Source organism: Panicum virgatum, chromosome 4K (assembly GCF_016808335.1).
Source record: "Panicum virgatum strain AP13 chromosome 4K, P.virgatum_v5, whole genome shotgun sequence".
Taxonomy (NCBI): Eukaryota; Viridiplantae; Streptophyta; class Magnoliopsida; order Poales; family Poaceae; genus Panicum; species Panicum virgatum.
The window spans coordinates 1062172-1084044 of NC_053139.1; the positions used below are offsets into that span (position 1 = coordinate 1062172).

The 21873-nt window shown below is 49.3% G+C and overlaps 2 protein-coding genes and 1 long non-coding RNA gene across 16 annotated transcripts; 2 read left to right on the plus strand and 1 right to left on the minus strand.

Annotated features, from left to right (window-relative positions):
• Nucleotides 1–226: 226 nt before the first annotated feature.
• LOC120702395 lies at nt 227–3364 on the plus strand. Of its 7 annotated transcripts, none has more exons than XR_005686396.1 (6): nt 227–432; nt 542–611; nt 831–990; nt 1861–1908; nt 2015–2996; nt 3036–3364. It is a non-coding gene; the product is annotated as an uncharacterized LOC120702395 (long non-coding RNA). The 7 variants fall into 7 exon arrangements; XR_005686397.1 differs by having other exon boundaries at nt 883–990; XR_005686393.1 differs by having other exon boundaries at nt 831–2996.
• Nucleotides 3365–12043: 8679 nt separating this feature from the next.
• LOC120702397 lies at nt 12044–15982 on the minus strand. Of its 7 annotated transcripts, none has more exons than XM_039986190.1 (6): nt 15775–15982; nt 14376–14471; nt 14147–14296; nt 13056–14030; nt 12885–12977; nt 12044–12763 (listed from the first exon to the last, which is right to left on the minus strand). In XM_039986190.1, the coding sequence occupies exons 5-6, from the start codon at nt 12953–12955 to the stop codon at nt 12337–12339; spliced, it is 498 nt and encodes a 165-aa protein (XP_039842124.1). In that variant the 5' UTR covers nt 12956–12977; nt 13056–14030; nt 14147–14296; nt 14376–14471; nt 15775–15982; the 3' UTR covers nt 12044–12336. The 7 variants fall into 7 exon arrangements, with proteins under 7 accessions (XP_039842124.1, XP_039842123.1, XP_039842122.1 ...); XM_039986189.1 differs by having other exon boundaries at nt 12885–12973; nt 13053–14030; XM_039986188.1 differs by having other exon boundaries at nt 13053–14030.
• Nucleotides 15983–16082: 100 nt separating this feature from the next.
• Nucleotides 16083–20093, plus strand: LOC120702396 (protein SMG9-like). Of its 2 annotated transcripts, XM_039986184.1 has the most exons (8): nt 16092–16413; nt 16955–17063; nt 17404–17519; nt 17629–17754; nt 17863–17952; nt 18252–18385; nt 18632–18896; nt 19688–20093. In XM_039986184.1, exons 1-8 carry the CDS (start codon nt 16141–16143, stop codon nt 19838–19840), a joined length of 1266 nt encoding a protein of 421 aa, XP_039842118.1. In that variant the 5' UTR covers nt 16092–16140; the 3' UTR covers nt 19841–20093. The 2 variants fall into 2 exon arrangements, with proteins under 2 accessions (XP_039842120.1, XP_039842118.1); XM_039986186.1 differs by lacking the exons at nt 18632–18896; nt 19688–20093 and adding an exon at nt 18465–18621 and having other exon boundaries at nt 16083–16413.
• The last annotated feature ends 1780 nt before the right edge of the window (nt 20094–21873 follow it).

Below are 21873 nucleotides of genomic sequence, written 5' to 3' on the forward strand. Positions count from 1 at the left end.
AGAAGAAGATGACATGTGGGGCCCGTGAGTCAGTGATAGGAGAGAGGGCCTTCAATGCAATATACGTATTCATATACACCTGCAGCTGGGTCCATGTTGTCTTCATACGTATTCCGTGTCATTTTTGCGAGAAACAAAAAATTGTAATGGTATGTTTCGAAATAGACGAATAGTAATGGCGTTTCTCCAAACTTTGAAAATTGTAATGGTATGGATAAAAAAACCCTTCTTTCTGTGCTTCTCTTCCTCCCTCCGTTCTCTCCCTCTCACTTCCTTTCCTGCTCCTCGCGTCTCTGCCCGGTGAGCTCCTTGTGTCCCTACGACTTGCTTCCACTTCGTCGCATGCTACTCCACGCCCTCCTGCCCGGCGAGCTCCTCCCGTCCCTACGGCTTCCCTTGCACGCACGCTGGTCCCCTTCTTCACTCCGTACAGTACGTTTGCTTCCTTCCCCTTCCCCTTCCCTCCGTATCTATTTGTGCTTCTTCTCTCACAGGCGCTATGAAATTTGCCTGAAATCTTGTTCTGTTTATTGAGTTTTAGGTCTTCCAATGTGGCTTCGGTGATGGCCATCCGTGCCTCCTGCTCCTTCATGTGTTCTGCTCCTCTTCGGGTATGTCTCCTATGCTCAACCGTAGCCACATTATTATTGTTTATTTACAGTAACCATTGCTGATGCTTCCTACAGAAAAGTTCTGTGTTACGCTTTGTCTCATCTTCTTAATCATGTAGATTCCACATCTGCTATCTGTATTGCTCACTTAATTATGTTCCACGAATTGCTATCTTGGAGTTTAGGTTAATTTATTTTTTTAAACTAATGAGCAATTAGTTTGACGCTGCAGCCTTCTGCGGCTGAAAACTTTTTTGCTTGGGTTTTGCAGGCTGCAATTGCTAATTTCAAGGTCACTTCTAGGTGCAAGGTAAAGGATCTGTTGGTTCTGTGTGCTGCTAAGTAGGATCTGAAGTTGTCGCTGCATCATATTGCAAGTGTATGTTTGGTTCCTCTGCTTCAAAATTTGTGTTTTTTTCCCCGTGTTTTACTTTAATGCATGGTATTTGAGTATTGACTAGAGAACTATTGATAGCAGGCAGCTTCTTTCATTTTCTCATTCTAGCTAGTTGTCCTTTCTTCCAATACATGTTCTAGCTAGCTGCAGGTCTGTGTGTGAATGTGAAATTGCAGGTAACCCACTCTGTATGTATGACTTATGTTAAGAAGACCTGTTAGTTTAGAGATTAGTTTGCTATTTACTCTCAAGGGTTGGAGTCCTGTGTTTGATTGATTCTACTTCACATAAACATGTCACATTATCTTCAGTTAATGACTTCTTTGGTACTATGAAACAGATATAGCTTGCCACTGTAAATGCTGCTTGTGCTTCATTCTTCTATAGCTGATGCTGATATAAATGCTCTCCTAGCTACATACCCTTGCATATTTTTGCTAGCAGTTTTTGCAATGTGCTTGTGATGTTGTCTTCCGGAGTTGATTCTGAAAGCTTTGATTTTTAACAATTATATTGAGAGAACAGGATAAACTTTGAAGCTTTGGAGAAGGGTCGATTAGTTCTCAACCTTTTCCCTGAATTGTTTTATTGGTTTGAATATCTGAATGACTGAATGATAATTTTCATGGACTGAACCACTCTCCAGAACTTAGAATCATGATATGCACCATTATAACTTAATGGCTGATAATTGCATGCAGAATTATTTATACTAGAAATCTAGGTTAATGTGGCTGGCACCATCTGTATTTTGGATCCTTAACCAGTGACACAATAACCTGTTAAATATATTTAATTCTTTAAATTGTTCATATACTGTCAATTTTCTAACGAAATTTATTTTCAATGCAGCCTGGTCACTTTCAGGGCAATTCTTATGACATAGTATTTGCTTTCCAGGTATATTTACTACCTTTTACCTATTTAGCGACTTAAATTCTTATATATATGTACTTAATCTACCTTTTAATTTAATTTTTATGCATTGCTACGGACAATATGTCAGTGGATCAATCAGTGATGAGCAAAGAAAGAACGTGCTCCGCAATTCATTTCCAGGTGCAGGTGCAGGTGCATGTGGTATGTACACAGCTAACATGATTTCATCGGTTATCAAGGCCATTGGCATGAGCCTTCCATACAGCTGCAATTAATGTCTTAATCTTTAACCTGTTTGTTGTGAAGCAATGAAAAATATTTTATTACATTAGTCTGCGTCATTTACATAGATTAACTATTCTTAATCAATATTTCTTTGTGCTTTATGTACCAAAGTTCTTCAACTCCTGCTGGAGACCCACTAAAACTTGAGGAATGCCGCCTTTCTGGGAAGTATCTTTTAGAATTGCTAAAGATAGACTTCAAGCCTACGGACATTATCACCAATAAGTCATTGCGGAATGCAATGGTTATTGTCATGGCTCCTGGTGGGTCAACTAATGAGTTGGTTGTTGCCTAATTGTATCACATCTACTTATTTTATGAGTACACCAAAGCTTATTTGTTACTCATTATGATCTTAAAATTACATTTCAATGTTTAGATGCATTTATGCAAATGAAAAAGACTGATTAACTTGCCATTGATGCTGTAAGGGAAAAAATAATTTGATTCCAGCTACAACATCTCCATCATGGTAAGGTCATTTTGCTCCTTGCGTTCCCTTAACTATGTTACACACTAGAGTATTATATGTTCCTGATAGTTTTTTTATTTTAGGAAATTTCTATATAGCTCATCCTGCTGTGTGTCAATTCATTTATCTTATCTTCTAATCTGAACATACAATGTCTAGGATTAGTTTTACTCAAATTTAAGCAATACTTATACTGAGGAGTTATATTATTGTCTAATTAAATACTTAAAAGTTCTTAAAAAAAGTCCTATCCTATAGTAATAATGTAGAACAAGAATGAACTTTTTTTTTGGCGATCAAGAACAAGAGTGAACTTAATGCCAATCAAAAAAGCATCTCAATGTTGGTTCAGGTTATAAATCTATATAAACATATCTCAATGTTGGTTCAGGTTATAAATCTATATAAACATTCTCTCTTCAGCGATTGTAGTATCCTATAAATAAATATTATAATGTCGTGTGAAGTTGCAAGCTTTGGTTGATTTAATAGGTTAATTATTTTTTTGGCGCAGAAAACAGAACCGGAGGACTACTTCCCGTGCGAACAAGCAAACTCCATACTTAATCTTGCCTCTTTTTTTTTGGAATTAGCGTCATATACCTCTATGTATCCATCTTCCAATAAGAAAAGGAAACTTTATGCTCCGTACTTTAACAGTACAATTACTTCGCTATTGGGATAAATTTTATTTCGCTAGCGCTGGGCGCGCGCAAAGTACTCGTGCCAAATAAATCAAGTTCACATTGCTCTTGCTAACATACTAGATCAAAATACCAAACACAGTGTTTTCACACAAACATCGGTTGCAAGTTCTAAGAGCTCCGCACTAGTAACTTCTAGAACCTTCCACGTCAGGATTCATGGAGTTTATTCTGTCGTAAAGGAGTTTATCAATCTGCACTAGTAACTTCTAGAAGTTTCTAATTCAAGTCGCACACTCCATCTGGCTACCAGAAGCTTGTCATTTGACGTTCGTTTTGATCCCGCCCATCTTTGACTGCAAGATAGATAAAAGGGTTGCAAATGATTCACATCTGAATTCTTTGTAGTTGGTTTATTACATGATTTATTATAATATATTCTAGCAAGTGGTTTGGTATAGTGTTGCTCTTAAATGATGGGCCTGCCACTCCTATTTCGCGAAGAAAATACTACATATGGTAAATGGTGTGTGTCCATGTGTGTTGTGTTGTATACATGTGTGTATGTGTGTGTGCGTGTGTGTTTGTGTTTTCTTTGGTGTGTGTATGCGCGCGCGTCTGTGTGCTGTGCTGTGTGGGGTGTGTGTGTGTTGTGTGGGTGTGGGTGTGTCCGCGCGAGTGGGTGGATGTTTTGCTTATTTAGTACAGTAGCTGTGATATTTAGATGACAACTTTGACATTAATAGAATCAAACTATGAATAACAAGTCTAAGTGGATCAACGACCTATAATAGCCTAAGAGCAACTTCAGTAGGGCTACTAAATGGGCTGTCATATCCATATTTGCTCGGTAAGTACAAAAAATTGATCTCCAGCAGGCCTTCCAAATGGGCTGCCATTTTGGTAGGCCTTCCAAATTTCTCCCCCGACCCCCCCCCCCCCCCCCGAATTTGGTGGCCCTCTATTTGGGCTGCCAACTATGGTCCCTCAATAGAAACCCAATTTACTCGGCCTGCTGGAGTGGAGACCCATATTTGGGCGAGTAAAATTTAGAAGTGAGTTTCTAAATAGATATTTGCTCACCCAAATTTATAAACCCTACTGGAGTTGCTCTAATAGGCTTGCATTTATCTGACTTACTTCGAATACCAACTGTATATACGTTGGTATTATGTTGTGGGAGAGGGCATTAGTTAATTGATAAATCAAGAACACATGATCATTATGCTTTCTTCCTCCCCCCTTGCAGCTGGCCGACAATCTTTGCCCAGATCTCGCTAGTGTCTCCATTTGACAAGGGTTGTTACAATTTAGAAGATATTAAGGATTGTCTAATATTATTTTATCTATCACAAAAATTAGGGCATAGATTTAATGACAACAAAATTGCCATCAAAATTGGCCCACCGATCCTTCTAGGCAGGAGCGAACAACTATACGTAAGAATCATCCGAGCCCATCGCTTAGGATTCGGAGAAAAAAATCTATCAATTTTGTAAACCGTTTACAAAATTGCCCGTGGAGATGGTAGTAAATTACTTGCCCTCTGCCATCATATAAAAGATGCATTCTAGGGTTGGAATACCCCACCCCACCTGACTACATTAGTCTGTTGTGTCGCCGCCGCCGCCAAGAATGACACGCGCCCTCCCCCCCTTCAATCTGCTGTACCACTGTCGGTACCCCAGGACTGGGGTACCCCCTCTTGCTGTGTCTAGGCAAGGGCCTTATAGTTATCCTTGACTACGTCCAAACAGCCGGACCCCTGTGGTCCGGAGTTCTGTTCTCTCGGCAACGGTCCCGGACCTGCCTCACGACTGGGAAAGATCCGGGAACGACGTGTGTCCCGGAGGAGGCGGGCAGCCCGAACAGCCGGGGCTCCGGACCTCCCGAAGGGTCCGGACCCCCGCGGAAGTCCCGGACCCCTCATAGGGTCCCGGACCTCTTGTATGGTAACCGGACCCCTCGCTAAGGGAAGAAGCTGACGCCCTACCTCTGGGTGGTCCGGCGCGGACACGTATACAAGGGCGCTTGGTCTCCATACAAAGCCTCACCCACCACTGCATTTATTGCGGTAGGTGGACGCCCCGCATTGATACAGTGGAAGCCGAGGCGATTCTTTGACCAGGAGGCACTATTGATCGCGTATTACCAAGGTAGTGGAGCCGCTGGCGCCGCCCACGCCGTGCCTGCCAGTCTGCCATAGCAGATGGATACGACGGCTCGGTTTCGCCCATTATGACGCCTACATAATAGCCTCAGCAGGCTACGCCGCAAGCTACGCTACTCCAACGGGCACCTAGCTGACGGGACAAGGAAAGACCCCCCTGGGTCAGAAGAGCAGTAGTACGCCTATCGGAGGAAAAGATTCGCTACCGCGGTAGCCACAGCCACGTTGGGCCCACCTGTCGGGGCATCAACGTCCTATGTATCCGTTCCCCCTTGATCTATAAAAGGGGGAGCGTCGCTAGAAGACCTCAGGCTGAGCAAGAGCCAAGGCCAGCAGAGGATAGGTTCATACACACAATCAAGAACAATACATCTCGCAGTGGACGTAGGGTATTACGCTCCGGCGGCCCGAACCACTCTAAATCGTGTGTTTTGAGCCCCTATCCCAGCGTAGATTCAGCCTCATCGCCTAGTTCTTCCCCGAGTACTCCCTCACAGGGGAATAGGCGGGTGCATTCCGCCACCCGGCTGTGGGTACCCCTAGAATCCCCACGACATTTTGGCACCGTCCGTGGGGAAGATAGGCGTTGGCTGGATTTTCGGGCTTCTGGGCCGTGTTCATCCTCTGCAACGACGAGCGAGAAGATGAAGCAAGGCAGCGCCACACTCACTTCACATGCCATGGCACCGGCGCTCCAACGCCCTCGGTGCGGCGGCGCACGGCAGCGACGCCTGCTATGCGTCGCCACTGCGACACCTCAGAGCCGGCGTGGCAGCGCACAGCGGAGGCGCCGCTGCGCGCTGCCGCCCCTACGTCGACTCAAGGTTTTCTCTCAAGCAACGGCCACGCCTCCTCTGCGGTGGCATGGCGTCGGCTCAAGGCTTTCTCTCAATATGGAGCCTGGAGCCGACGGCCATCCCGGAGGAAGTTGACCGTGTCGTCCTGCCGTCTCCAGCGCCGGAGATCCACCTCAGCGTTGCTCGGCGCTGCTGCAGACAGGACCCCGCCTCCTCGTGCGGGGGCCCCTGGCGCTAGCACCAAGGACAAGCCGGCGATCGACCGCACTTCTCCACGCGTCGCGCCGGTCCATCTGCTGCGCAAGCGCTCTGGTTTCCATCGGCAACGGCGACGGCAGGGGGAGGGGGCCTCTTCCAGTCAAAGCCAAAGAATTTGTCTCATGCCATGTAAGCATGTGACAGCTCTTAGGCAAGGAGGGGTCCCTCGAACTCCCGAGGTGATGCTGGATGATGCGGTTCAGGCACATCCAGGGCGCCTTCACGCGCTGTATAGCATGCAGCCGTAGGTTACTCCTAAGAAAGGAATGAGAGATTTTCTCCTTTGTAATAGCGTGGCGTCTACGTGTGTGTCCAGAGCGGTCAAGGTCCGACCTTGTAAACCCGACCTCTGGCCCTATCACACAAACAGGCAAAAGCGGTCCGGAGCGGTGGAGGTCCGACCTCGTAATCCCGACCTCCGATGTATACCGTGACAACCACAATAATAAAGGAGATTTTCTTCCTCAGTTTTACCTAGGCTCCACCCTGATTACATTTATTCGCCTTGGTTTAACTATTCTTTCCTCTTGACCGGAGTTTCCCTTATTGCTAACAATCCAAGTTAAGTTGCTGGCTTGTGGTCAGGTGAAGACACCCCTTCTAGCTGGAAGACAGTCCGGACCCCTAAGGACCTGCTCTGGAGAAGTGGTATTTGTATCCTGGGGTAGAGAAGCTCCGCGTGGCTTAGCCTGGTGATGTACCCTAAGTTTACGCACTTCACTACCCTGTTACAAGTACTCTAGTATCCAGGACTGCTGTCTTTAGAGGTCCCGGGCTCTCTTCTAGTATAAGGCTTGGTTTCTTTGCACCTTACTGTGAGGTCCGGTAACATCCTTCATCGGATTGTCAGCAACGGTCGCTCCAAGTTCACTCCGGTGGCCCGCTCCGGCGGAGACCGCTCGCCACGGTCGCTCCAAGTCCACTCCGGTGGCCCGCTCCGGCGGAGACCGCTCGCCACGGTCGCTCCAAGTCCACTCCGGTGGCCCGCTCCGGCGGAGACCGCTCGCCACGGTCGCTCCAAGTCCACTCCGGTGGCCCGCTCCGGCGGAGACCGCTCGCCACGGTCGCTCCAAGTCCACTCCGGTGGCCCGCTCCGGCGGAGACCGCTCGCCACGGTCGCTCCAAGTCCACTCCGGTGGCCCGCTCCGGCGGAGACCGCTCGCCACGGTCGCTCCAAGTCCACTCCGGTGGCCCGCTCCGGCGGAGACCGCTCGCCACGGTCGCTCCATGTCCACTCCGGTGGCCCGCTCCGGCGGAGACCGCTCGCCACGGTCGCTCCAAGTCCACTCCGGTGGCCCGCTCCGGCGGAGACCGCTCGCCACGGTCGCTCCATGTCCACTCCGGTGGCCCGCTCCGGTGGAGACCGCTCGCCACGGTCGCTCCAAGTCCACTCCGGTGGCCCGCTCCGGCGGAGACCGCTCGCCACGGTCGCTCCAAGTCCACTCCGGTGGCCCGCTCCGGCGGAGACCGCTCGCCACGGTCGCTCCAAGTGCCGGGTCCGGGAAGTGGTGCTTGCTCCCTGAGCGACCCGAGGTCTGTGTTGCCGCTTAGTTTGGTTCCGTACCCTAAGCCTACACCCTCGTCGCCCTAAGGAGAGCTCTCTAGTACCTGAGCCTGGCAACAGGTGTACCGGCCTCAGGGGTCCGGGGCACCCGCTCTCTGCATGAGCACACCAACGCAACCGAGCTTGCGTAGAAACACATCACAATAGTGGCCCACCCGCGGGTTCGTACCTCTCCCGAGGTGGGCCCGGGGGCCACTGTCGGTACCCCAGGACTGGGGTACCCCCTCTTGCTGTGTCTAGGCAAGGGCCTTATAGTTATCCTTGACTACGTCCAAACAGCCGGACCCCTGTGGTCCGGAGTTCTGTTCTCTCGGCAACGGTCCCGGACCTGCCTCACGACTGGGAAAGATCCGGGAACGACGTGTGTCCCGGAGGAGGCGGGCAGCCCGAACAGCCGGGGCTCCGGACCTCCCGAAGGGTCCGGACCCCCGCGGAAGTCCCGGACCCCTCATAGGGTCCCGGACCTCTTGTATGGTAACCGGACCCCTCGCTAAGGGAAGAAGCTGACGCCCTACCTCTGGGTGGTCCGGCGCGGACACGTATACAAGGGCGCTTGGTCTCCATACAAAGCCTCACCCACCACTGCATTTATTGCGGTAGGTGGACGCCCCGCATTGATACAGTGGAAGCCGAGGCGATTCTTTGACCAGGAGGCACTATTGATCGCGTATTACCAAGGTAGTGGAGCCGCTGGCGCCGCCCACGCCGCGCCTGCCAGTCTGCCATAGCAGATGGATACGACGGCTCGGTTTCGCCCATTATGACGCCTACATAATAGCCTCAGCAGGCTACGCCGCAAGCTACGCTACTCCAACGGGCACCTAGCTGACGGGACAAGGAAAGACCCCCCTGGGTCAGAAGAGCAGCAGTACGCCTATCGGAGGAAAAGATTCGCTACCGCGGTAGCCACAGCCACGTTGGGCCCACCTGTCGGGGCATCAACGTCCTATGTATCCGTTCCCCCTTGATCTATAAAAGGGGGAGCGTCGCTAGAAGACCTCAGGCTGAGCAAGAGCCAAGGCCAGCAGAGGATAGGTTCATACACACAACCAAGAACAATACATCTCGCAGTGGACGTAGGGTATTACGCTCCGGCGGCCCGAACCACTCTAAATCGTGTGTTTTGAGCCCCTATCCCAGCGTAGATTCAGCCTCATCGCCTAGTTCTTCCCCGAGTACTCCCTCACAGGGGAATAGGCGGGTGCATTCCGCCACCCGGCTGTGGGTACCCCTAGAATCCCCACGACAACCACCATTGCCGCCGCCGCCATGCGGTGAGGCGCACAACCCCCCTCTCAATCTGGTGTGTCGCCGCCGCCGCCATTGCCACCAAGGGGTGAGGTGTGCACCCCCTCCGATCTGTTGTGCCACCGCCGCCAAGGGGTGAGGTGCGTACCCCCTCCCCCCTGCGGGGTAAAGGATGGCATTCGACATCCGCCGCCAAGGAGTGAGGTGCACACCCCTCCATCTAGCTACTGGAATCCGTTCAGCCGCCTAAAAGTACCTCTTTTGATGTCCCTACGATCGACGCCCTCCATCCAGCTGCTCCAGGGGGCCCTCCGGTAAAGGACGGCACGCGACATCCGCCACCGCCGGTGCGCCGCACCCTCCTGCAAAGGTAATATTGATTTTGATCCTACCATTTGTGATTGCAAGATTTGTTATGTTTAGACGAATAAAAGGATCACAAATGATTCACGTGTGAATACACTGCAGTTGGTTTACCAATTTTAGAATGAATTATTAAAATATTGCATAGCAAGTTGACCAGTAGAGTGTTGCTCTTAAATTTATGAGTTTGCCAAACTTCTATTTCACCGAAGAATGGTAAAGGAATTGTGGGTGCGTGCGTGTGCATAAAAGGACCATAAAATGAAAAGCTGAAAGGATGAGGTCATCGGTTCACTGGTTCGAGGTCCGACCAATGGAACGACCATTACAATTCAGTAATGCTCATATTCTGTATATCAGTGTATATCCCATTATGGATTACACAAAATTTCCTGTCTATAGACCAGGATTCAAACCCTTCTTCCTTTTTTATTCTTATTTTGTTCATTGTTTTAAGTTTTGTGCCTTCATCTGTGTCATATGGGTCGATTTCAACTGGAAAAACTACACGGAATGTGTGTCTTTTCCCTTGCTGAAACCAATCTTTTAAGTAAACCGAGCTGGCGAGGTCGCTGGTTCTTGCCTTTTTGCTTTGTGTAGTTTTCCCTTGCAAATGACGTTGTAGCACTGACCATCACTACATGATCATTGCTTTTATTTTCTACTTCATTTTGGTACCTGTTCATCCACTGCGTTCTTTCTTTTTTAGCAGCCATTTTGTTCATCTCACATAATTTTTGTTATGGGAGCTAAGACCATGGAGTGCATCACACACATGGATACCACAACCACCACTATGGTCCGACACCGCCGCCATCAAGAGGTGACGCGCGCACCCCCTCCGATATGTTGTGCCGCTGCCGTCACCGCCACCCCGAAGGGGTGAGGCGCACACCCCTACTGATTTGGTGTGCCGCCGCCGCTATCGCCAATGGGTGACACACGCACCCCCTCCCAATCTGGTGTGCCGCCACCGCCAAAGGGTGACATGTGCGCACCCTTCGATCTACTGTGCTGCCACCACCATCGTCGTTGTTCCCAAGGGGTGACACGCGCACCCCCTCTGATTTGTTGTGTCGTCGCCGCCAAGGGGTGACGCATGCAGCTCTTCCGATCTGTTGTGCTGCCGCTGCCAAGGGGTGAGGCGCGCACCCCCTCCGATCGGTGCGGCACCCTACTACAAAGGTAATATTGATTTGATCCTACCATTTCTGATTGCAAGATTTGTTATGTTTGATGAATAGAAGGGCCATAAATGATTCACGTGTGAATGCGATGCGGTTGGTTTACCAATTTCAGCACGAATTATTAGAATATTGCACAGCAAGTCGATCAGTAGAGTATTGCTCTTAAATTTATGAGCTTGCCACACTCCCGTTTCATCGAAGAAAATATTATAGATGGTAAAGAAATTGTGGGTGCGCACGTGCGTATAGTGGCCATAAAATGAAAAGCTGAACCGGCGAGGTCGTCGGTTCACTGGTTCAGTGGTCTGACCAGTGGAACAACCACCACGATTCATTAATGCTCATATTTTGTATATTAGTATATATATTCCATTATGTATTACACATAATTTGCTGGCGAGATGGTGGAGGTGGAATTTGGTCTGTATACCGGGATTCAAATCCTTCTTCTTTTTTATTCTTATTTTTTTCGTTGTTTTAAGTTTAATTTTGTGCCTTCGTCTGTGTTGTATTGGGCCGATTTCAGCGGAAAAAAAACTACACAAAATATATGCCTTTTCCCTTGTTGAAACCAATCTTTTAAGTGAACCGAGCTCACCAGGTCGTTTCTTGCCTTTTCGGTTTGTGTTTCCCTTGCAAATGACGCTGCAGCACTGACCATCACGATCGTTGCTTTTATTTCCTATACTTCATTTAGCTGCCTTGTTCCTCCACTGTGTTCTTTCTTTTTTTAGCAGCCATTTTTGTTCATCTCACATAATTTTTGTTACAGGAGCATCACACCACCACTCCACTATGTCCATGCTCTTGGCGATTGCCGGACCCCAGGGCTGGGCTGAGCTCCCAACTGGAATTCTACACTCCATCATTAACCTGCTGAGCTGCACCCGCGACGTTCTCGCCTTCATCGCCATCTGCCCCAGCTGACGTGCGGCCTTCATGGAAGCCAAACCACCCTCCTTCTACAAGCTCCTCCCACCTCTCATGATCCGAAGCTGCGCCCAGTTAAGCAACGATGCCCGCTCTGGAGTTGGTGCTTGGATAAAGACTTGTAGTCTTTGTTATTGCTCGCTAGCATGTTTATGGATACAATGCAAAATGCTGCTGTTTCGGACTCTTTTCCCCCATTGAGGGTTTGGTGCTTCGTTTCTTTCTCTCTTTTTTTTAATAAGCTATGCTTCATTTCCTTCTTCCGTGTCTTAAACAGAGAACAGGGGTACAGTGTCTTCACTGACAGGTAACAGAGACTACTGGAATGTGATGCAAATTCTTGGAGCTCTGAACTAGCAGTGACTTCTGGAACCTTATAGAAAGAGGATACAAGTAATTTATTGCATCAGGGAGGAAGCTTATTTGCTACAGCTATCGTCCTCGATTACTAGTTGCAGCTACAGGCCTACGGGTCCGCCGAGACCGACACTTAACAAGGGTACACGGCGGCGGCGGCGGCGGCGCGGACGTTCACTTGGCGTCGGCGCCGGTCATGTCGACGGCGGGCCTCTCGACGTCCTCCATGTCCTCGCGCACGAACACCGCCTGGTCCAGCACCGACGGCCCAGCAGGCTGCTCGTGCGGGCCGTCGCTGCAGCTGCCGCTGCTGGTGCCGGCGGCCTCCTCGGCGGGGACGAAGACGCCCGTCTCCTGGTCGGGCACCCAGGCGTCGTCGGCCTCGGCGCCCACGTCTCCCAGCGCGTCGACGGCGTCGCCCGGGAGCAGCGTCGCGGACCGGTCCCCCTGGACCACCTCCACGTTCTTGCGGTTCAGCGACGCCTCCACCTGCGCCGCGGTCACCGCTGCCGCCGCCTCGCCGTGACGGTCGGCGCTCTGCTCCTCCTCCCGGCGAAGCTGCTGGGTGCTGCTGTGCGACAGACCCCGAGCTCCTCCGCGCCTGCAAAGATCATCAGGGTCATAGGTGGAAGGTCCGAGAAAAGGGAAGGAGCTTCCAGATCGAAAATGCATCCATGGACCCTGAACGGGCTCAGATGGTGCGCTTGTTAGTATGATGTTACCTGCACGAGGAGAGCGCGGCGGCGAGCCCACTCCGGCGGGCGGCGGCGATCGCTCTCGTGGCCATGGACATGGAGCAGCGGACAGGCAGCTAGCTAGCCGGAGCAAAGTATGGTCAGCGAAGAAGTGGATCTACCGGCTACCGCGGGGAGAGCAAAGCAAGAACTTACCACCTATCGGTACGGTCGTCCTCTCCCCTTGCTGCTGAATCACTAAACCACTCCCGTGTTAGTTTACTGCTCCCTGATCGGGGACGCGACGACGTGTGCAGAGTGCAGAGGAGGTGGTCTCTGCTCAGTAATGGCGTGGCGACACGATGCCATAGGGGTTGGGCGTGGCAGTTTTATAGCCCCCGCCGCTGGTCGGTGGAGAGAGAGAGAGAGGCGTCGCTAGCTGCGTGTGCCACCGGCCACCGCCTTTTTGCTCATCTCTTCTGATTCTGAAGAAAACAACCTGTTGGAGTTCAGTCAAAACACGAGATCTTCCAAGATTATGGTGATCTACCTGACAAAATTTACAGCCGTGTCATCCCAATGAATCCGGCAGCAGATCACCGCAACCCTTGACCAAAGCGAAGCAGCAGCAGCGTGCGTGCATTTCTAACGGACACGCACGCAGACGACACGCGTGCGGGACACTAAAGAAGCGCCTCGATCGACGGCAAGATTCTTGCCAAGAGGTGGCCGGCCATCTTGATCTCACAATGAGAGGGCATTTGGAAGACTGGAAGCTGGGGTTGAAGCAACCAGCCCAAATCTTTTTTTTTTTGAACGGACGGCAAGAGATTTGCCGAATTTTTATTAGAAGAGGGGAAAAAACATATTCCAGTAGGCAACTAGCCCAAATCTTTCATCAGTAGGCAAGGCACATATTCCAGTCACCCAGCGCGACACGGATCACTCGACAGCCGACACCTCAGAGAGAGCACACAAACAAAGTTCAGGCCGCACATCAAGGGCAATCATCCAGGATGACAAATGTCTAAAGCAAATATGCTTCAGAAGAGACAAGACTGCACTGGACTAAAGGCAGCACTGATTTATTCAGACCAAGTACGTCTACTAATCTGTGGACACAGCACAGGCAGCTTGTAGCAACAACCATCAGTTTATCACCGTGTGCCCAGTTTGGTCCATCAGCGCCTCCGCCTGAACATGGAATTGAAAGTTCAGGTTCAGAACTTCAAATTTAACAAGGTGAGTGAGACAAGTGTCGCGGACAGGCACTTGTTCAGGCAGGTGACACGACAAGCGCTTTGCCCTACCGGATCAAGGCTTGAGGTCCTTGACGATGAAGTTCTGCCGGCTGATGGGGTTCATGACCACCGGAGGCCCAGCAGTGCGAGGCCAGGCCTGGAACTTCTTGTCCGTCGCCTCCCACCACTCCTTGTCCGACACAGTCCTTGGTGTTGTGCCTGATCACCATTCAGTACAGATATTAACAGGAGCAGAGATGTTTTCAGTGGCAGCTTGAGGTTGGCACCGTTTCCTTACCTCCGAAAACCTTCTTCTGTGCCACTAGGACATCGGAAGCATATGCGATGACGAAGGAGGCAGCAAGGCCAGCGATGATGTACTTTCCAGACATTGCTGAAACCACACGATTTAGCACAGGAATTGGTTACTGATAGTCTGATACATGAAAGGGAAGTGTTACAAACTAGATGAGTAAACAGGAAGCATCCCCATACCATTTGTGCAATGCAAGACGTACAGGAAACAAAAGGCAAGTATCAGAGGCATGTTTCACATATGGAAACTTGAAGTATATTGTCTTTTTCACAGCCTCACAGGGCTACAAAACCTTGTGCTAGATTAAGATGTTTGCACCAAGTATGCCATTTGGTTGGAAATAGAATCCACAGCAAGCCCAACCCAAAAGATCGTTTAGTGTACCAGTGTGGTAGTGTAATACATGAAAATGAGAGCTGAAATTGGATAACGTGTGGTTATGTCCATGTTGCTATCCAAGTTAGCCTTGAGAATGACAATTTTCATTACACTGCTTCGTCAATCAGTCTGAAAGGCTGTACTCTGAGGCCCCAATTAAAATAATCAATGGTCTTAATACATGCATCCACAAAACAAGCAGTTTATTCACTTTTGTGCTTATAACATTCTTCTTGACTTCAAACTGAATACTAAATTAAAACCCAACCGGTTTCTGAGCCAGTAGGGGGTGTTACATGACATTGGCATTTAAATAATCCAGCAGTAATGCCCCTTGCAGGCACTACAGAATACAGATTCAGAGTCACGGCAAATGCAAGTTACTAACCCACAAATTAGGACCTTTCTGTGTTAGTAATAGTGGTTAGACGACCAACCACAGTAGGATAGGAACAGCTCCTCCCTGGCCAGTGCAATACGGTCATTAGGGAGCAGGCCAAGGTTCCTTCCTCCCAAGATTACTGAACACTGCCTTTCCGCCTTCGAATACACTTTGCTGATTCAGCTGCAGATCTGCCACATCCATCCCCCCTTGTTACCCAGTGCTCACACCTCGATGCTCAGAGTCGGAGCTCCGACACTCGGGCGAAGTTAAATTACACTACATAATAACATAATGCAAACAGGTTTGGACGGTGGAACCTCGTAATCTCTGCAGTTCGCTGCAAGTGATTACTGTAACACAAGTGGCGGTTGCAGCTGCACCTGCACTACGTTTGTCCCCAGGAACCGACGGCGCCTGTTGAAAGAAAGAAAATTCTATTCTCCCCGCGGCAAAGCGCCTGTCCAGATCACTACGCACAAGCCTAGCTGTCGGTTCCACTTCAGATCTCAGGGGAAGGGGAAAAGAAGGGGCCAAGAAATGCAGGGAGGCAAGAACAGTGACGGCAAGATTTCAGACAGGCAAGGAACTTGGGGAGAGGAAGGGATGGTTGCTTTATACCTTATTAATCGGTGCGGCGTCCCTTTTCGGCGCCTGATCGATTCGTGCCGGGCGATGGTTCTTGCTTGCTGTTCTTGAGCTCGCAGGGTTGCTGCTCCGGACACGGGAGGCCCGGAGGAGGGAGGGTTCTGGAGAGAGCAAGAGATGAGGTGGGCGCGTCGGTGAGGTGAGCTGTGTCGGGCCACGTGTGGACACCACACCAGCGTACAGTACACAGGGTGTTAAAAAAAAAGGAAATTCTCGGGCCAGCATGAAATTCGGCCCACCAAGAGTGGGGCCCATATAGGCCTTTTCTCCGCGACTGGCCCTGCTGTGCTGGCCGCTGGAGAGGCAAGCACAAGTCCCCACGCCCACGGCCGAGGCGCGATGGCCGCCGGACCGCCGCCGCCGCTCGCCGGTGCCGGCGAGCGGGGCTCCTCCTCCTCCTCCCACCACCACAACCATCACCACCCGCCTCCCCCGCCACCGCCCAAGATCCTCCTCGCCAAGCCGCCGCTGCCGCACGCCTCGTCCTCCGGCGCCGACGACGACGGCGGGGTGCCAGGTGGGGCCGGGGGCCGCGCGCGCCAGGCGCCGCAGCCGGGCTCGCTCAGCCTCGTATCCGACTCGTGGGAGGCCCACACCGACAAGATCCTACCGGTGCGTGCCGCTCCCGCGCCCTTTGCTGTCATGTCAGTTGGCACGGCAAGTGCAGGGGGCTTCACCTTTACTGGGTTCCATATGTACAATTGGAGGCTAGTTTTTAGATGCCAGGCAGAGATAGGGTTTACTGATGGGTACAGCTAGTTTTTTAGGATCACAAGTGTCTGCCTTTAGTGTTTCCGTCGCATTGTTCAGACTAGCTGTTGCCTTAATCCTTATTGTAAAATAGTTCTTTTTAAATATGTAATCTTAGTTTTTAGTATTCTTATTCTTGCTTGGTCTTGGTTCTCTAATAAGGCTACGCGTTGGGTTATTGTGAATTTTGTTACTTGTTCATGGTAATAGACGCTCTTAACATCCGATGATACGTTTAATGTTCTTTGGTTTCTATTGATTGTACTCGTTCGTGTGCAGTTTTGCTGTGATTCTTTGGACATGATGCTACAGTTAGAAGGGATGGGATTTTAATGCGAGAAAATTAGTGAGAGGTTCTTTTAGTTACTCCTCAAAGCTTACTAATGCTGGCCATGTTTTGCAGTATTTGACCGAGAACAATGATTTCATGGTCATTGGGGTAATTGGTCCTCCTGGTGTAGGCAAGTCAACCATCATGAACGAGCTTTATGGATATGATGCATGCTCACCTGGTACAATACATCTTTACTTTCCGTTATGTTCTTTTTTATGTGTTGAGGAAACATTCCAATCTGCATCAGTTGTTATAGCAGTATGCAATTATAAGCATTATTGTGTATATGTGCTTTGCAGTTAATGGCATGGGCACTGTTCCTAATGTTTCCACCAAATAAAATCTAACTGCCCGCCCAGATTCTATCTTCCACAGTATAAGCATTATAGAACCTCATTTGTGTCCATAAGGCTGCTGAGCACTCCAATTTATTTATTTATTTATTTTTTTGGCTGATGGTTTGTTCTATTCTAACACTTGGATCAGTCAAAGCTCATATTGTTGAACATTGTTTTTAGGTATGCTTCCACCATTTCCTACACAAACTGAGGAAGTCAAATTGATGGGGAAACACTGCACTACTGGTATTGACCTCAGGATTTCTAATGAGCGAGTTATACTCCTTGACACTCAGGTCAGACTAAGCTATTTTTGTTCTGTTTCTGCAATCCAAATGCTAAAACATGTTCCAAATATCTTGCTTGTCAGTCAATTTGTCAAATGAAATCTCTTTTGCCCTGCAGCCAGTGTACAGTCCCTCTGTACTAATTGACATGCTGAGCCTGAGGCCAGATGGTTCATCCATAATCCCTGTCCTTAATGGTGATCCCTTATCAGCAGACCTGGCTCATGAGCTAATGGGAATCCAGGTAAAGACTAAACTTCAGTTGTTAAACTTGGTTGTGCTACCGCTAGTGCGTTGGGCAATACCTAATAATTTATCAATATTTTCTGTTTTCTGCAAGGAATTGCTGTAGCTTGGTGTTTTCTTGGCATCTGTTTGTAATATATTGTTGGTCGTGTCAGAAGGGATGAATGATTTGTCCATGTGGGAGCTCATGCTTACAGTAAGTTATCTGCTATAATTTATACCTTCCATTGTCATTCTATTAGCCCATCAGCCCCATCTCGAAGAACAGAGAAAATTACATCTATAGCTTCTTGGTTGAGGATCTGAGTTTTCACCTAACTTCCAAGAAAAGTCACCCTGTTTGAATAAAATGTTTCACCAATTAGTGTTTTAGTGATTCTATAATTGTACATGTTTGTCCCGTCACATTTTCTGACATATCCTAAATAAATAATTTGGCTTTTGGGAGTTGACAGTAATGCAGAAGGCTAAAAATGTTCCGGTACATTTTTGCAGGTTGATTTATTGAAGCACAACATACCTGATCCATCCTTGTTGACCTCATCAGCATCCCAAGACAAGGAAAATAAAAATGATGACCAATCGGGCAGTGAAGACTACCTTTCTGATCTATGTTTTGTGCATGCTAGGTCAGTATTACTCGCTGCTATGATCCTTTTTTTTCTTTGGGAAACTTGTTTAATCTTTCTTTTGTATTTTGATGAACAGAGAGATCTATTGCACTCCGTGTCTTGGTAGAACCATAGAAGCATTTATTTTTTCTTTTTGAAGAAACATTTCAACATAATACTTCCACACCGAAATCAGCTCTGTTCTCGTTTTTTAAATCTCAATACATAAATAGTTTTAATTGTTATGTCTTTCTGATGGAACAGATTGCAGGGACAAGATTTTTCTCCTTCAAAACACACGCTTCTTAGAAAAGCTCTTGAGAAGCACTTTAGCTCGTCTTCTTTTAGAATTGGTAGTGCCAGTGCGACAGGCCAAGTTTCTGATTCATCAGTTTCTTCAAGTGCGAAAGTTGAGGACTTGACCTCCAGCCGGCAGGAAATATTTCTTCTTCCTCTGAGAGGACATGACAACTCAGCAAAGTTTGAGTATGGAACACACTCATGCATGCTGGGAATGCTTCGCGATCAGGTATGGTTACTACAATTAGGAGTTTGCTTGAAGAAAGGGAATATTCGCCAGGCTTGAGAATCCTACAATATTTCCAACATAGTTTATAAATTGATAATGTTTCAGTTACACGGGACAATGTTTTTTTTTTCCTCAAACACACAGTTGTTCCGCTGGTTCCAGATCAACCAAGCACCTGGATTGATCAGTGAATTGAACCCTTAGCACTTTCGACTTGTCCATTCCGCCACCATTCTGCAAAACTGTCATCAGCAGCTGGTGGACCAAGATCTGGTAGTCCAAAGCTTGACAACAGTCTGTACCAATTACCAAACCTCCCTTGCAAACACACACGATGTGAGCTTTATTTGCACATTTTCATCCATCTGAGCTCACATGGGGACATTTAGCTGGGTGTGGTATGATGTGTCGAGCTTGCCTCTCGGCCGTCCAACTACATGGGACAAATTAAAGATTCTGTTAAGATCTAACACAACATTTTTCTTATGTTACTCTTGTCCCAGTCCTATTTTAAAGTCCGACAAACTATTCCTTTCAAAGCACTAATTGTCATCCAATCATCATTCACACCTGTAGTCTAGTAAATCATAAGAATCATTACTTGTTTTACTGCTTTTTAAGTGGACTAGTTGAATTAATTCGAGAAGCTAAGGTTACATTACATCGCACCCATCCTTTTGAACTCATTCCAGTAAAGACATGGAGACTGTACTTTGTATGCTTAACCTGTTTGGCACATTTCTTGTAGACCTGGTCAAGTCAGTCTAATGTAAATACTTGTGTGATTGCAGATCCTGTCATGGCCGGCAAGGTCATTCTCAAAGAATCTCTCGGAACGTGACTGGTTGAGAAGCTCAGCAAAGATCTGGGACATGGTGAAGAAATCCCCTGTCATTGCAGACTACTGCAAGGCACTTCAGAGCTCAGGATTGTTTAGGAAGTAGCAATAGTCAAGCAGATGTCTGTCTGTAGTCCCTGTCCCTCACTTGGCCTGACTCGAAAGAATCACTGTTAGATCAGATGAACTTGATGCTGTGACGTGTCAGTATTCCAATGTATACTGTCTTTCTCGTGCCGTGATTATATGTTTCTAGGTACCGCTATGTGTGTGCTGAATTTCAGGTAGCCCTTGCTTCCCTCATTCAGTGATCAGCATTTACTTTGAAATACGAAGCCAGTGTGCTCTCCAGACGTTCATTCGTCCATCTATCTGTTGATCGTACAAGATTGTTTGTGGATAAGCCTGTGTGATAAGCTGGATCAGCATTTGGGTGGATCGAACAGATCGGTGCTGCCTTGTTTTCTTGGTCAGTTCTGTCTGAAGTGTGAACAGAGCCACCTGATTCAGTTCCATGCAGGGCTCATGCTTCTCCAAGTGTGTGGCCATCATTACTCGTTTGTGCTGCCGTATGATGCTTTCTTACTATTTTCATTAAGCCAAATTGCAAAAAACATTGGTCTTTTTAAATGAAAATCAAAAACAAAATTACATCCAAACAGATTGGTAGTGGTTGGCGACATTTGGTTCTTGGACTTTAGAATGAAGCTGAAGTCAGCAACTTTTGTGTTACAAAACAAGAGAATTTGCCCTCACTAAATGGAGTTAAAGCTCCATTTTCACCAGCAATAAAAGCAAGACTAGTAACAGCAAAAGATTAAAGGCAATAACTCATTCTTATTGCTGGCGGTTACAAGAGGATTAAGGGCTACACTTAATCCTAGAATTAGTGTCTTGTAAATCTCTCCCTATATATATGTAACTATGAGATCAGTGGAAGATTGCCCATTCACTATTTGCTTGTCTCTACAATTTTCACTCTAATACATTATCAGCACCTTTGTTCTCGCTGAGCTCCAACCAATGGTAAGAAATGGCTCGCGGTTTACCTTTCTCCAAAGATGCACGTTCATACCGCCCACGCGCCCACCACCTTCGCCGTTTGCTCCACCAACAGCTCGAAGCGCTCTTGCGGGCTCCAGTGCGCCGCCCACACTATGGCAGGGGCTACGCCCCTCATGCTACTCCCTTCGGCTACTATAGCCGTGGAGGAAGGCGCCACGTGGGTAGCACTGCTGCCCGCAGGTTTGCACGTGCCGAAAGTAGCGGTTCCAGCAGCGCCATTGGGACTCTCCAAGTCCCTCCTCCAATGGTGGTTCATAGACAGCCACAGGAGGGGCAGCACATGGTGTCGGCATTCTGCCCGCACCATGGCTGGTCCTTCTACCCTTGTTCCGGCGCCGGATCTTCAGCTCCGCGCCGCGAGGCCACTCCGGAGCAGCGCCGCGAGGCCACTCTGGAGTACACGCCGACGCCGGCCGTGGAACGCTACAGCGTCAACCCCTCAGCACCATGGCCGCGCGCAGTGGGCTCCCGCCGTACTACAACCTTGTGGAGAGCTCCCTTGCGGCAGTAGACGTGGTTTACACCGATCCTGAGCCCGGCCGCATCATCAGGACCGAGCACATCCCCACAGGGACGAGCACCGGCGGCCAGGGCCGCCGCTCCCCACCCTCAAGTGAGGGGGAGGGCCATGAAAGGGATCAGGGAGGTGGGGGGAGGGGGTGCCTCGGCGGCGGCACGGCGGCCATGCGCGGCATCAGCCGCGCCGGCCAAGCGGCGGCACGGCGCACCAGCGCGCGGCCGCACACGGCACACCGGCGCGCGGCCTCAGTCGCGCTGGCCACGCACGACGCAGGCAGCGCTCCCGACGGTGGACGGCTGCAAGGCGCGGCGGCGGCGGTTGCATGGTGCGGCGGCGGTGTCCTGGGCGCTGAGCGCCAGAGGCGTCGGCGGCGGCTGGTGGGTTGGAGCTAACCCTAGCTCCCCTCAGCCGGGCCATAAGGCCGCGGCTTTCCTGGGCCGGCCGGCCCACAGGCCGGCGCCGAGTCCCGCCAGCGTCCCCCCCACCACCCCCGGCCTCACTGGGCCCGAAGCGGCGGTGGGCTGAAACCGAGATTGTCTCGGCCCACCGCCCAA

What these genes read in the sequence shown, in the direction of transcription:
- LOC120702396 (XM_039986184.1), top strand. Translation starts at nt 16,141, where the DNA reads ATGGCCGCCGGACCGCCGCCGCCGCTCGCCGGTGCCGGCGAGCGGGGC. An exon ending in TGTGGGAGCTCATGCTTACA is followed by an intron (nt 17,953 to 18,251) that starts GTAAGTTATCTG and finishes ACATTTTTGCAG; the next exon opens with GTTGATTTATTGAAGCACAA. An exon ending in CTATGTTTTGTGCATGCTAG is followed by an intron (nt 18,386 to 18,631) that starts GTCAGTATTACT and finishes CTGATGGAACAG; the next exon opens with ATTGCAGGGACAAGATTTTT.
- LOC120702397 (XM_039986190.1), bottom strand. Translation starts at nt 12,955, where the DNA reads ATGTCCATGGCCACGAGAGCGATCGCCGCCGCCCGCCGGAGTGGGCTC. An exon ending in GCCGCGCTCTCCTCGTGCAG is followed by an intron (nt 12,764 to 12,884) that starts GTAACATCATAC and finishes TGATCTTTGCAG; the next exon opens with GCGCGGAGGAGCTCGGGGTC.